This window comes from Colobus angolensis, unplaced genomic scaffold (genome assembly GCF_000951035.1).
Source record: "Colobus angolensis palliatus isolate OR3802 unplaced genomic scaffold, Cang.pa_1.0 Scaffold187, whole genome shotgun sequence".
In the NCBI taxonomy this organism is placed as follows: Eukaryota; Metazoa; Chordata; class Mammalia; order Primates; family Cercopithecidae; genus Colobus; species Colobus angolensis.
In genome coordinates, this window is record NW_012115010.1 from 2,538,359 (window position 1) to 2,554,265 (window position 15,907).

Genomic DNA, 15,907 nt, shown 5'->3' on the forward strand with positions numbered 1-15,907 from the left:
GAGGCTGAGGCAGGAGAATGGTGTAAACCCGGGAGGCAGAGCTTGCAGTGAGCTGAGATCTGCCCACTGCACTCCAGCCTGGGCGACAGAGCCAGATTCCGTCTCAAAAAAAAAAAAAAAGATGCACATAAGAAGAGACTCAGAACCATCAGTCACTAGGGACAAGCAAATTAAAAGCAGAAGGAGCTACCACCATATACTTATTAAAGTGGCTAAAAATAAAATAACAAAAACTGACGATGTCAAGTGCCAGGGAGGACACAGGGCAACTAGAACTCTTCACACATTTGCAGGTAAGAATGCAAAATGGTACAGCTACTTTGGAAGACAGTTTTGGCAATTTCTTATAAACATACAACCCAGAAATCATACTCCTAGGTATTTACTCAAGAGAAACAAGTATTGTGTTCATACAAAAAACATTATGGAAATGTTTAGGGCAGCTTTATTCATAGGTCCCAAAAACTAGAAATAACTGAAATATTCAACTGTTGAGCATCAGATAAGTGCACTGTGATACACTCATGTAAGGGACTGCTACTCAGCAATAAAGAAACTACTGACACAACAACATAGATGAATCACAAATACATTATGCACTGTACATGTATAAACTATTTTATTAAAAAATTAAGATACCTTTTTAAAAGTCAAACAGGCCGGGCGTGGTGGCTCACGCCTGTAATCTCAGCACTTTGGGAGGCCAAGGCTGGCGGATTACCTGAGGTCAGGAGTTCAAGATCAGCCTGGCCAACATGGTGAAACCCTGTCTCTACCAAAAACATCAAAAGTGAGCCAGGCATAGTGGCGGGCGCCTGTAATCCCAGCCACTCAGAAGGCTGAGACAGAAGAATCACTTGAACCCGCGAGGCAGAGGTTGTGGTGAGCTGAGATCACGCTATTGCGCTCCACCATGGGCAACAAGAGCGAAACTCCGTCTCAAAAATAAATGAATAAATAAATAAAAGTCCAACAGTACATGAAAAAATAATGTGATCAAGAGAGGTTCGCTGTAAGAATGTAAGGGTGAATCAATATAATATCTACTAATATGATTCTATGAATATACACCACTATAATTAATATGTAGCAAGCAGGAGGAAAACTATATGAATCATCTTAAAAGATACTAAGGTGACATTTGACAAAATGTAATAGCCGTATCTGATTAAAAAAAAAAAAACTTACAAAAACAATTGAAACAGGCGAATACACTCAAACATTAAAGGCCTCAAACCAACAGCTAACCATTACATATCTGCATTAGCTCCGCTGAACCGGGACAGCACTAGATGCCTATCATTATAACTAACACGTGACACTGTGGTGGAGGTGGTGGTAGGGAATGTAATGTTTTTCCCTTTGTTTTTTTTTTTTTATTACCCAGGTTCCCATCAATGGTAGAGGCAATGTAATTTGAAGAGAAGAAGGAGATATAATAAGAATATCAGATGTGTACATGATTCATGTTTGCAGATGATACAACTTTATTCCTATATAAAGTTATTCCAATCAAAGCAAAAGCTACAAGAAACAATTAGAAAAAAAGAATAGGTGACTGAATTCAAAATTAAGTCTTTAAATTAATGAGTTTTCAACTAGAAGCCCCCTAGGAGAGCAGGTATTTTTATAGACAAATTAAAGATAAAATGAGATTTCATGGTATAGGTGAAAATATTTAGCAAATAAATTATACTTCGCCCAATTTTGTAAAAAGTATGTACATACACATGTGCTGGGTGCAGTGGCTCACGCCTGTAATCCCAACACTTTGGGAGGCTGAGGCTGGCAGATTGCCTGAGCTCAGGAGTTTGACATCGCCTGGGCAACATGGTGAAACCCCATCTCTACTAAAAAATACAAAAAATTAGCTGGGCGTGGCAGCGAGCACCTGTAGTCCCAGCTACTCGGGAGGCTGAGGCAGGAGAATTGCTTGAACCGGCGAGGTAGAGGTTGCAGTGAGCCGAGATCGCGCCACTGGGTGGCCTGGGTAACAGAGTGAGACTCCTGCTCAAAAGAAAGAAAAAAAAAAGTATGTATGTACACATGTTCACCTAAAGATGGTTACCTAACGAGAGGAACCAAAATATTAATGTTCTGGGTTTTCTGAATTTTTTTTTTTTTTTTTTTTTTTTTTTGAGACGGAGTCTCGCTCTGTCGCCCAGGCTGGAGTGCTGTGGCCGGATCTTAGCTCACTGCAAGCTCTGCCTCCCGGGTTTATGCCATTCTCCTGCCTCAGCCTCCCGAGTACCTGGGATTACAGGCGCCCGCCACCTCACTCGGCTAGTTTTTTGTATTTTTTAGTAGAGACGGGGTTTCACCATGTTAGCCAGGATGGTCTCGATCTCCTGACCTCGTGATCCGCCCGTCTCGGCCTCCCAAAGTGCTGGGATTACAGGCTTGAGCCACCGCGCCCGGCCCTGAATTTTCTACATTACTTTCCTGATAAAGAGAAAAAGCAAAAATAAAATTTAAAAGTTTTACTAGATTTCCAGAAGCATTATTTATGAAAGTCAAAGCTTTTTTCCTAAACTAATTATCAAAATCACAGGCTAATGAATGTCAAGAGCTCAAAAATGGGGTGAAAAAACTATGGCCAGCCACAGCCTGTTTTTGTAAATAAAGTTTTATTAGAACACAGCCACACTCATTTGTTTACTTATTATTTATGGCTGCTTTCATCCTACAAGGGCAGAGCTGAGCAGCTGTGACAGAGCCAGGTGGCCTGCAAAACCTAAAACATTTACTAATTGGTACCCTAAGAACAAGTCTGCCAATCCCCTGACCATCAGATAATCTAGTCCATCCTACACCCTACAGGTGAGTAAACTGAGGTCCACAGAAGAATGGCTTCTCTATGGTCCAAACTCAAGTTAAGTAAGAAGCAATGAAGACTCCATTTCCATGGTACTTTCTACCACTTGCCCAGGAAACTCTCAAAACAGACATCCTGCTGTTTGGGAGGTAAACCTCAGTCTCCTATCACATCGCAAGTGAGTGTATTTGCCAATAAATTCATGAGAAGAGGACTTTGGGCCTAGTAACTATCCAAGAACACCTGCTAAAGGTCTGAGTAAACCTTAGTAGATTCTAGAAAAAGTTTTAAAAACCGCATAGGCCAGGCGCAGTGGCTTACGCCTGTAATCCCAGCACTTTGGGAGGCCCAGGTGGGCAGACTACCTGAGTTTAGGAGTTTGAGACCAGTCTGGCCAACATGGTGAAACCCCATCTCTACTAAAAATACAAAAAAATAAGCTGGGCATGGGGGCATGCACCTGTAATCCAAGCTACTCGGGAGGCTGAGGCAGGAGAACTGCTTGAACCAGGGAGGTGGAGGTTGCAGTGAGCTGTGATCACACCACTGTATTCCAGCCTGGGTGCCAGAGTGAGACTCCATCAAAAACAAAAACAAAAACAAACACATAAGCACAGACTAGGGAAGGTTTAAAAACAAACAGATGCTGAGAGTATAATCTGGTTCAGTCTTTTAAATGGCACACACTGTAACTCAACAATCCAGTCCCACTCCTAGAAACCTACCCTATAGAAACACCAGCTTAAGTGACTAAAGATACTTCTCTAGCACATTTAGGACAGCGCTGTCTGTAAAAGCAAAAAGGGCCTGAATTCTAGGCAAATAAATATTATCAGCAAATGCAGTTATGTGTTAATAAAGAAGGGGGCGCTTCATGTCTTTACCTTACAGAGGGTCCTAACCTTCTGAGCATGTAAATTTGTGACCCTTGCCATAAACAATCTCCACTGTTAGGTTTCTTCCGAGACACAGAAGATTCACAACTCACGCCATTAAGGCAGTGAAGGACAACCAGCATACCTGGAAGAAGGTAATCTTCCCAGTTTACAGAGGATCAGAGATCCAATGCATTTCTCCTGGATAATTCAGACTCAAAAGCTCAAATATGTATCTGAAATTACAGTAAAGCCACTTTAAAACTTTTTATTCTTTGCACAGCACTTTGAAAGCACAGTACAGTCATAAAGTGGAGAAATGAGTAACTTACTGAATGAGACTTTCAGAAGTGAGTGAAATAATTTTGATGTCTACAGAAACGGGGAAAAGTGCACTTTCTTTCTGTCTACTTGTTCTCTTGATTACTGTGAGAAGAGTGTTGAAGTCTACAATATTGTTAAGGATGTGTCTGGTTCTCCTTGGAGTTCTATAAGTCCTCATGTATTTTGAGGCTCTGTTATTAAGTTCATAAACCTTTAGGAAGGATTGTTTTAGGATGGGCTAAGATGTTATTCACTGTTTTAAGTGTTGGACCACTTCTTGGTCCAAGGACAAGAGAAATTCCACACAGATTAATATATGCATTTCTGAAATACTTTTTAACTCCCATAAATAGAATATACACACAGACCTCAAAAGAGGCACTATGAACATTCTGATATCGAGCAGGAAGCCATATTTCTAGTAAAATATATAAACTGCACCTACTGAACATTGCCATTTGGTATGAATCACATGGCCATGCCATTTCCCAAGTGTGTGAATTACAGAACATATCCATGAGTAGAGAGGAGTCCAAGCATAACTTTCTTAGCAGACCTCAGGGGGTTCCATAGATAAATAATTTGACCAGTGACTCCTGAAAAAGAGGTTTTATATAGGAGAATCCAGACACACTAGGACATACTAACATCTCAAATTCAGTTTATGTATCAACATTTATACTTTTATAACACTGAAATTCTCTGCGTTATCAAATTTAATTTCTCAACCAAAAGTCTCTGAATCCTAATCTTTCCTTCCCTTCTGGCTTACATATATGACTCTTAGCTTAATTTTACCAGGACTGTGGCAGATTTTCTAATTATGTGGTAACTGACTGCCTCTTCACCCTACCACAAAGAACAAATAATGGAAAGTCATCTCACACATGACCCCAAATATTATTGCAGAAATGCGATACCATCACGTACACAAATAATGCAGGGCCCAGAGTCTCCACAAAGGAGGACCTCACACAGCCAGATCACTGGGGCTATCCAAGCTGTGCAGGATTTAGGGCAAATACAAGGCTAGAAAAAAGAGAGATGTCAGGTAAATTCTCACTGGTCTAACAGAGGCAGACTGCCTACAATGAGTCCAGGGGAACTTTCTGCAATGATGTGAAATGTCCCAAATGCTCTACATTTGTGTGGTGCAATACACGTGGTTACACAGCACTTGAAATGAACGTATAATAGCTAGTGCCACTGGAGAAAGTGAAGTTTTCATTTTACTTTTTTTTTTTAAGAGATGGGTTCTCATTCTGTCACCCAGGCTGGTGTGTGGTGGCACAGTCCATAGATGACTACAGCCTCAAACTCCTGGCCTCAAGCAATCCTCCCACCTCAGCCTCCCAAATAGGTAGGACTACAGGCACGCCATCCTATGCCCAACTATTTTAATTCTTTTGTGAAGACAGGGTTTTTACAAAACTCTGTTGCTCAGGCTGGTCTTGAACTGCTGCCTCAAGTGACTTCCCACCTCAGCCTCCCAAAGTATTGAGACTACAGGTGTGAGCCACCACGCCTGGCCTACTTAGTTTCAATTAATTTAACTCTCCACATGTGGCTAGTAGCTACCATACTGGACAGTACAAGGGTGAAAACAATGCACAGGCTTTGACTCAACATTCAGTTCCACAATTACCTGTGCTGCCTACTGCATTCAAGAGATTTAACCAGGCACTACAGAGACTGAATGGGACATTCCCTGCCCAAAGTAGGTTGTAATGAAGGAAAGGCCGGATCATTAACAGGCCATTTCAGTTCCACGTCTTAACAGACAAAGATATAGATAAAGAGGTTAAGTAATTAAGAGGATAAAACAATCCTTCCTAAAGGTGTATGGACTTTAGGAAGAAGCCTCAAAATACATGAATACAGAGCCTCAAAACACATGAAGATTGCTAGAACTTCAAGGAGAAACAGACAAATCCTTCACAATAGCTGTCGACTTCAACACTTCTCTCAGTGATCAACAGAACAAGTAGAAAGACAGATCTTAATAACACTATTAACAAACTTGACCTCATTGATATTTATGTAATATGCCACCTAACAAAAGCAGAATACAATATTCTTTTCAAGTATGGAACATTCACTTAGAGTGACAAAATTTTGGGGTGCAAAACAAACTTCTAAAAATGTTTTACAAAATTAAAGTCATACAAAGTATGCTCTCTGAACAAAATGAAATTAGAAATCAGTGCCGGGCGCAGTGGCTCAAGCCTGTAATACCAGCACTTTGGGAGGCCGAGATGGGCGGATCACGAGGTCAGGAGATCGAGACCATCCTGGCTAACATGGTGAAACCCCGTCTCTACTAAAAAATACAAAAAACTAGCCGGGCGAGGTGGCGGGCACCTGTAGTCCCAGCTACACAGGAGGCTGAGGCAGGAGAATGGCATAAACCTGGGAGGCGGAGCTTGCAGTGAGCTGAGATCCGGCCACTGCACTCCAGCCTGGGCGACAGAGCAAGACTCCGTCTCAAAAAAAAAAAAAGAAAAAAAAGAAATTAGAAATCAGTAACAGAAAGATACCTAAAAAATCCCCAAATATTTGGAAACTAAAATAATTAATGCACATGGTCCTGGAGGTTAAGGGGGTGGGAACCAAAGGAACTCAGCCCCACCTGGGGGTACAGGGAATGGTGATCAGAGAAAGCAGGCTGGAGAAGGTGATGGATGGGTGACTAGGAGTTAGGTGTGTGGGAACTACAAAGAAATCAATATTACTAGATCAATTTGAGATGAAAAGAAGAAATAAGGAGTAAATAAGGAAAAAAGAAATAAGGGAGATGTAAAAAGTAAAGCAGAGGTTCCTCTTCAAAGACTTTCCTCCCTGTCTAATTAGGAATAAATAGTAACTTCTCTTAGAAGCAACATTTATTCAAAGACCTGTGCTAACATTCTTAAATATCTGCTAGCCGTAATAAAAAAATCAATGTGCTTTATGTTCTTAGCTCCCACCATGTACCGTAAATATTTGCCCTGGCATGCTTATAGTGGTCCAAGCAAGCATTAGGTCATAGCCTGTTCCATTTTATTTTATTTATTTTATTTTATTTTTTTGAGATGGAATTTCACTCTTGTTGCTCAGGCTGGAATGCAATGGCACGATCTTGGCTCACCACAACCTCCGCCTCCCAGGTTCAAGTGATTCTCCTGCCTCAGCCCCCTGAGGATCTGGGATTACAGGCACGTACCACTATGCCCGGCTAATTTTGTATTTTTAGTAGAGATGAGGTTTCTCCATGTTAGTCAGGTTGGTCTCAAACTCCCAACCTCAGGTGATCTGCTCAACTCGGCCTCCCAAAGTGGGCGGATTACAAGCATGAGCCACGACACCTTGCCTCCTCTTCCTTATTTAAAAGTGTTTTTACCTTTCTCAACGTTCCGTAAGTTACTTCTTCCTTCCTTTGTTCCCCTCTACTTTTGCCTCTTTTAAAAGTTCTAAGTTACTAGCCAATAGGGACAAATACAGAATGTGAGGTCCCATTCCAGTCAAAGGAAACCAGACACAGCAGTAGGGTAGACGCTTCAGTTTATAAATGACCCTGTCTTCTTTGTTCGGTGTACTCTCGTGGCAAAACTGCTGGCGAGTGTACCCTTTCGGCAGGAAGTAAAAATGGCCTTACTAAATAAATTACATTTATGTTCAAGTGCTATTTCTTTACGGCACTGGGGAGCAAGCATTTCTAACAGGAGATTTAGAGGTCAGTTCATCCATGACTCCTTTTCTCCCACTCACCACATCCCAGCCTAACCAATCTATCATTAAGGATTCATTCCAACTCCTGAATTATTTTCTGCCAGGCGCAGTAGCTCACACCTGTAATCCCAGCACTTTGGGAGGCCAAAGCGGGTGGATCACTTGAGGTCAGAAGTTCGAGACCAGCCTGGCCAACACGGTGAAACTCCCTTCTACTAAAATTACAAAAATTAGCCAGGCGTGGTGGCGCACACCTGTAGTCCCAGCTACTCAGGAGGCTGGGGCACGAGAATCGCTTGAACCCAGGAGGCAGAGGTTGCAGTGAGCCATGGTCATGCCACTGTACTCCAGTCTGGGTGACAGAGTGAGACTTTGTGTCAAAAAAGAAGTTAAAATTTAATTTGCAATAATTCAGTAAATAATCGTAGTTATCTACCTAAGAGAAATGAAAACATATGTATAGATAAATGTACACGAATGTGCTCAGCAGCATTATTCATAATAGCCAAAAAGTGGAAACAGTTCAAATGTCCATGAACTTACGAAATGGATAAGCAAAACATGATCTCTGGGCACAGAGGTGTGTGCCTGTAACTCTAGCTACTCTGGAGGCTGGAAGGCTGAGGCAGGAAGCCTGGGCCCACGAGTTTCAGGTCAGCTTGGGCAACATTGCAAGACCCTGCCTCCATTAAAAAAAAAAAAAAAAAAGTGGTATAGCCATACAATGAATATAGTACTGATACAAGCTAAGATATGCATAAACCTTGAAAACATTAGGCTAAATGACAAAAGCCGTACATTATACTATTCCACTTAATAAGAAATGTCCATAAGAGACAAATCAACAGAGAATGAAAGTAGATTAGTGGCTGCCAGGGGATGAGCAGGAGGGAGGTGAAGAACAGGGAGTGACTGCTGTAGGTATGGGCTTCTTTTGCAGGGGCATAAAAACGTGCTGGATTAGGTAGTGTTAATGGTTGCACAACTCTGTCAATATACTAAAAAAAACCTAAATTATATACTTTACAAGGGTTACATTTTACAGTATGTAAATTATACCTCCATAAAGCTGTTACCTTTTAAAAACTGAATTTTCATAAATATTGCTTGAAAATCATTCTGCAATTTAAAAGATGTTCAGTAAATGTTAACTATTACTGTCACTGTTTTTAAAATGTGACAATCACAAAATAATATTTGAAAATAATTATCTAGAAAAACATAAAAGTTTTAGATATATGCCAGCAGACAAAACAATTAAAACATTATATTTAATTACGTGCATTTTAATTCTTTCCATATGGTCACTTTTGATCTTTTAAAGTGCATTTTAATGTATAATTTTTTTTTTTAAGTTAAGAAACATGTTGCCTCCTGATGCTTATGTTAAGGAACCAAAAGCATGAAAAAAATTAGAGGCCGGGTGCGGTGCCTCAGGCCTGTAATCTCAGCACTTTGGGAAGCTGAGGCAGGTGGATCACAGGTCAGGAGTTCAAGACCAGCCTGGCCAATATGGTAAAACCCTGTCTCTATTAAAAAGTACAAAAATTAGCCGGGTGTAGTGGTAGGCGCTTGTAGTTCCAGCCACTCAGAGGGCTGAGGCAGGAGAATCGCTTGAACCCGGGAGGTGGAGGTTGCAGTGAGCCTAGATTGTGTCACTGCACTCCAGCCTGGGTGACAGAGTGAGACTCCGTCTCAAAAGGAAAAAAAAAATTAGAATAATTAGTGTCAGTGTTAAGCTAGTGCTGAGATCATAGCCACTGTCAACAGGCACTCAAAGAGAAGGAAGAACAAGGTGTGCAACAGGACTCAGGGAAGCTCTCCCAGAAAGAGGGATTTGAGCCTGGCTAAGGAGCAGGAAGGGCAAAGGGCATCAGCTAGGATTTGCTCCTGCGTTACCCAGATTATGACTTACCCACCATAACTACCACTCTCTCACCCCTTTGTCTCCACCAGTAAGGGTCTTTAGTCAAAGGGAAGACACAGGGTCTTGAGGACTGAGGAAAGGAGGGCCTAACAGAAGAGACCAGAGCTCCTGGTCTTAATATGCCCAGTCCTGTTATATGCATGTTTCAATACAAACTTCCAAACACGCCCATGGGTGAGCACAATAGAAAAGCACGAACTGTATGCAAGACTATTTATTACTGCCTAACTAGGACACACCTCTCTACTACTCACAAATCATGTTGCCTAACTTTTTCAAAACCCTTTTGGCTCTCATTTTAATTCCCATGTTTAACCTCTTGAGGTACTGATACCTGAAAAGAGATGTCATTAATTTCCCTTATAATCTTGACCTCCCTATTGTTACTGAAAGTACTACCATTCTTAGGGAGGCATAGGTGATGCATTCCTCTCTCTACACTCTATGTGTCAAGGCCTGAAGAACTCGAAAGTACCTCCTGGACTGCTCTTCCATTCAGGACTACAAAACCCACCAGCTACTATCTTGTCCTTGTCAATCCATCCTGCAGAACAGAGGCTGTGCTAAACTTGGTGGCATGCTCTGAAATCATACCCCACTCTTTCAACATCTTCCGATCATCCCAATACCCAAAATTAAAGATTTGAAATAGATTTGAAAGAGAGAGAGAGTTTCAGGCCACTTCCCCAGTAATTCTCTCAGTTTGGGAGAAAGGGCTACACCAGTGGTTCAACAGCATCTCTGCGATTTGATGTGGTTCTGTTTCATGTTTGTGCATGGTGCTGCTGGGAATACACCATATCTCCTCGGGGTGTTCAGGTGGGAAAAAGGTCTCAGGATCACGATCTAGCCCAATCTTTATTCTACAGATGAGGGGGAAAGCACAGTTGCTAGAGCCTGATCCTCGAGGTACTGCCCAACACAGCATACAAGGGAGCTTTGGTTTATTTCCTATTCACACCCTCAGGCTCTTGTTAAACGGAGTTACTTGAGACTGCCCACACTTTACAAGTGTCTGCCACTCCTCCTGCTCCCTCCCCCTCCCTCCTTCAATCTGCCTGTCCTTACTCTCCACAAGCCCATCCAGGAAGCCTACACCCACACCAATCCCCTTAAACAGGGTATATAATCTCGCCCTCCTTTAAATGTCCACTGCACTTTGTACCTCGCCTGCAGCAGTCAGAAATTATACTGAAAAGATATTAAGTTGACACTGGTGGGAATAATATTGTCAAACCAGTGACAAATTCTGTTTAAGGTAAATCTATGGTTCACTCATGGCATCTCTGCCACTGATCTCCACTGTCACAATCCTTAGAGGACATAAATCACTAACTCTCCCAGGACAACACCAGGGCTTTTGTTTTACGAAGTCATCAGAGGTTCCAAGTTTTAAAATTCCTAGTAAGTATTCTCAGAAGTCTCACACAAGACTGAGACTGAAACACAACATTCTGTTTTAAATACAATTTCTTAAAATTAGCAAATGCTTAATTTCAAAGTGCTGTCAGAACTTCACCAAATGGCTATTGAAAACACTTCCTATACAATCCTTCTCATTATACTGGCAATGTCATAAAACCTATAGGCTGAAGTAATTCTAAATTTAAAAAGTCAAATAAATTAAAGCATTATTCAGCCATATGCCTTCAGCTTAAGCAAAACTAGGTGATTACAATTTTATACTAAAAAGTTGCCATCCTTACATTTTTTCCATAAAAGGAAAACAGTCTTCAATAAATAAACCTTGCATGACTTTAGTAATATCAACTAAAGTCTTTGCATTAAGTTATATTAGTCACAAAATATTGAGTTATTTCTTATATTAGAAGTGGGTGATTTCTTATGTTAGGAATGTCAAATGTCAGTAACTAAGCCAACGTTGCAAACTATAAAAATTAATCAAATTACTCTAAATTACCAATAAAGTAAATTCCTCTTTCAGCCTTCGCAGTACAACAGGATTCAAATTCATCAATCATACATCTTTATGTGTTATTCGGATATCTTAAACCATTCTTTTCTTCCATCTACACATTTACCTGACAGCCCTCCACCCAGGAAGTACAGACTATAAAACCACTGAAACTAGTACTGAGCCTAAACAACTCACTGTCACGCGTTGTTACTCATTCGAGCCAAGTGGGCATATTCTAAAAGTTTAGAACTCAAAACGTCACTCACATCTGGGGGGTTGGGGGGCAAGAGAAGGGAACTTAGAGGGCAGGTCAACAGGTGTATCAGTCCACCATGGCACCCGTATACCTATGCAACAAACCTGCACATTCTGCACATGTACCCCATTTTGTTTTTAGAAGAAATAAGGAAAAAAAAGTCACATCCATTTTACCATAATCTTAACAAATAATGTGCTGCAAAAGGTAAAACATCCAAATTAACATCACAGACAATAAAGGAAAATGCCAGGCAAGCAATATGAAACAGCAACTCAAAAACAAAGTAACTCTTGCAATGAAAAACATTCACTGGGCTGGGCGAGGTGGCTCACGCCTTTAATCCTAGCACTTTGGGAGGCCGAGGAGGGCGGATTGCCTGAGTTCAGGAGTTCGAGAACAGCCTGGGCAACACGGTGAAACCTCATCCCTACTAAAATACAAAAAATTAGCTGGGCGTGGCGGTGTGCGCCTGTAGTCCCAGCGACTCAGGAGGCTGAGGCAGGAGAATTGCTCGAACTCGGGAGGCGGAGGTTGCAGAGAGCCGAGATCGTGCATGCCATTGTACTCTAACCTGGACGACAGAGTGAGACTCCGTCTCAAATAAATAAATAAATAAATAATAAAAATAAAAACATTCACTGATCAAATCATCCATTAAAACCCAATTAGAAAAGAACAACAACAACAAAAAAACAAAAACCAATTAGAACAAATTTTAGTTTCCTAAATCCAAAATATTTAGGGGTTATGACACCCACTGTAGAATTATCAAAACTTCATCTATTACAAGTTCTCATCTACTAACAATAATTTATCCAACCAACCTTTGATGAGCAGCCGCTATGCACGAAACACTGTTACAGGAGCTGCAGGGGAATAAGCTCAATACTGTCTCTACAGAGTTAATCATTTCATATACGGATAGGACAAGTAGACACACAGTAGGCTACAAGTGTCATTAAAAAAAAAAAAACAAAATGTCAGGCCGGGCATGGTGGCTGATGCCTGTAATCCCAGCACTTTGGGAGGCTGAGGAAGACGGATCACCTGATGTCGGGAGTTCGAGACCAGCCTGACTAACATGGAGAAACCCCGTCTCTACTAAAAATACAAAATTAGTCAGGCGTGGTGGTGCATGCCTGTAATCCCAGCTACTTGGGGGGCTGAGGCAGGAGAACTGCTTGAACTTGGGAGGCGGAGGTTGCAGTGAGCCGAGATCGTACCATTGCACTACAGCCTGGGCACTAAGAGCAAAACTCCTTCTCCAAAAAAGAAAAACAAAATGTCACAAAAGTATCAAAAGTAAACACATTTTTTTAAAGGACACCTAGCTACAAATTGTAATTTAAGTCAGCATATGAACAACCATCAATCCTAAATATTATTTGCTAGGCCTTCAAAAAGGACTTACTGCCCTGCCAAAATGTCTCAGCTCTAACCAGAAAAAACTTCTTCCACGGGTGTATGCAATCCAGTCTCCATGTTTCAATTACCGGCTCTGGGTACAAAGACGAACATGTGATTTCTTAAGGTAAAAATTATTACTATAAAAGATGTACTAGGCCAGGCGTGGTGGCTCACGCCTGTAGTCCCAGTACTTTGGGAGGCCAAGGTGGGCGGATCACGAGGTCAGGAGTTCAAGACCAGCCTGGCCAACACGGTGAAACATCATCTCTACTAAAAATGCAAACATTAGCCAGGCGCGCTGGTGGGCGCCTGTAATCCCAGCTGCTCTGGAGGCTGAGGCAGGAGAATCCTTTGAGCCCGGGAGGTGGAGCTTGCAGTTAGCCAAAATTGCACCATTGCACTCCAGCCTAGGCGAAAAAAAAAAAAAAAAAAAAAGCATTAAAAATTAGGTTGGCAAGAATTTACATGTATTCCTTTCTACATATAAGACATACATACCGGACACTTGATTCATTCTCTTCATTCTTTAGCCAGCCTTCCAGGGCAAGTCTGGCAATGATTCTGACTATATGGCAAAAGAAATTACCTTTTTCAGTTTATGTTAGGACAATCTACGTGGGTTTACATTTGGCTTAATATAATACTACCCTACTTCTCCAATAAGTATTTAAGCATTTATTTAAAAAAACAGACATTTTTCAATTTAACCACTTCTACTACCCTAGTTTCTCTGAGAAAAACATGACACAACTCACTTCAAGGAAAAAAGGGTACTTTTTCATCACAAATATTTCCTCATAAACTATTTTTTAAATGTTTTTAAAACCAGATTCTAATTTGATTAATCTAGATTTGCAAAATTATAAAGGAAAGTCTTGCCGGTTGTTGCTTCGGTTAATTTCACAATTTAGTAAATTGCAACCACGTATTTAATACAAAATAGACTTTGCGGTGGGGGCAGGGGGCGGGGGTGTTTAACAAAATGTACCAGCCTAAAGAAATTTTTCTGTGTGAAAATAGAAGAGGGGTTACCATGGAGAAATTCACTACGGATTTCGGGAGGGCCTTTTCCTCAGAAAGAGAGTGAAAAGAAAAAGTCCCTGTGTAAGAAATCTGACACTGACGCTGTGACAGAAGTTGGTCCAAAAGTTCATCTTCCGCGATTATGTCCAGAGGATCAACTACACATCTTCTGCAACAGGTGACACGAAACTGCATTTCCCAAGCAAGGCAAAGCGATCAAACGAGTTAAGACGCGCGTTCCTGCGGTCTTATACTTTTATTTTTGATTTAACCAAAACAATTTTGAATCGGATGAATTACCAAATTTGGTTGGGTCTTGTTTGGCTTTCTGCTTGGCTTTTTAATCAGCCATTTACCAGCAGCTGTTGCACAGGCCCATCAGCACTCGAAGAATAAAAACACACAGGACCAGATAAGGTTCCCCTACTAACCCAAATGATCCGTTTCCTTAACACAATTTAAAAAACACAGCTAGGGGTGTGAAAACAGGCATGTTTTTGTGTGTGTTTGTGTGCCACAATCTGTCCAAATCCTTAACTCCCTTTTAAGGAACAGACATATAATAAAAATCCGAAAGGAACCACATTAGAAATGCCAAGAGGTTTGCAAAACATGAGGCTTCTTTCATTCCGGAAAACCACACCAAAACAAGGGGAGAAAAATGAATGCAATGGATATGTGTTTGCCAAAGTTTCAATCCTGCCCGGTGGAGACACTGCACCGGCACAAATTCTGAAGAGGAAAAAGAGGGGGTTGGCGGGGGGTGGGGGGAGGAGACAGAGAGAGAGCGAGCGAGTGTGGCCTGCAAACTGCAACAATGCAATCTCCACTTTGAACAATGTGCCTCTTTCCCCCTCGCATTTTTCCCCTCTGCTTAGGGGTCGGCGGGAGACCGGGGCAGGATGCACACCACATAAGTGAGCAAGCGGGGAGGGCAGACAAGGTGAGGAAGGAGTCTGCAGCAACTGAGCTGGGGGGGTACCTGGAGTGCTGCTGTAGGTACTACCGCTCCTGAAGCTGCTTTCCGTGTAGTAACTGGCGTCCTCGTCGTTGTCTTCCAGCTCCTCCCGATAATTGGAGTCATCGTCGTGCACCACTTTGTTGACGACGCTCCGGGCCGCGGTGGTCCGAGCTAGGTGGCTGCCCCAGCCCCTCGCCCGCCCGGGTCGCTGGTACTGGCGCCGGGGCCCGGCGACGGCGGCGGCTTCCTCCGGCTACTGCTGCCCACCCTGGGCGAGCTCAGCCGCGTCTTGGGCGCCACCTCAGCCTTGCGGCTGCCCACCTGCCCCGGCTGCTACGGCGTAGCTGCGAACGGAGCCTCCAGATGGGTCCGGACGTGGGCGGCGGCATCGGGGCGGGGCGCAGCGCTACGCAGCGGGAGCCGCGGGATGCTTGGTCGGCCTGCCCCACCGGCTCTTTGTTGGAGCCTGAGGCGGGGAAAGAAGGGCAAGTGGACGGGGAGGGCCGGGTGCAGTGGGGGCGGTGGGGAGCGCCCGGGCCTGGTGGGGAGGCCCTAGGGGCCGGCGGAAGCGGGTGGAGGGAGGAGGCTCAACCGAATTGCTGGGGCCCCACTCCTAATCGCCTTCAACAGCCATCTTATTTCTTCCGGCTACTGGAGCGCTCTCACGGGAGCTGCGCCGTCACGGGAGCT

General features: G+C 42.6%; 1 protein-coding gene across 1 annotated transcript in view; it reads right to left on the reverse strand.

Moving 5' to 3' along the window:
* Window positions 1-11,764: 11,764 nt before the first annotated feature.
* The window catches only part of ARL17B (ADP-ribosylation factor-like 17B), a 57,043-nt gene continuing 52,900 nt past the window's right edge, over window positions 11,765-15,907 (reverse strand). The window contains exons 6-8 of the mRNA XM_011940181.1: window positions 15,539-15,683; window positions 15,239-15,396; window positions 11,765-11,835 (exon numbers count right to left, since the gene is read on the reverse strand). Of these exons, the coding sequence (XP_011795571.1) occupies window positions 11,765-11,835; window positions 15,239-15,396; window positions 15,539-15,683 (374 nt within the window). The remainder of the gene's footprint in view (window positions 11,836-15,238; window positions 15,397-15,538; window positions 15,684-15,907) is intronic.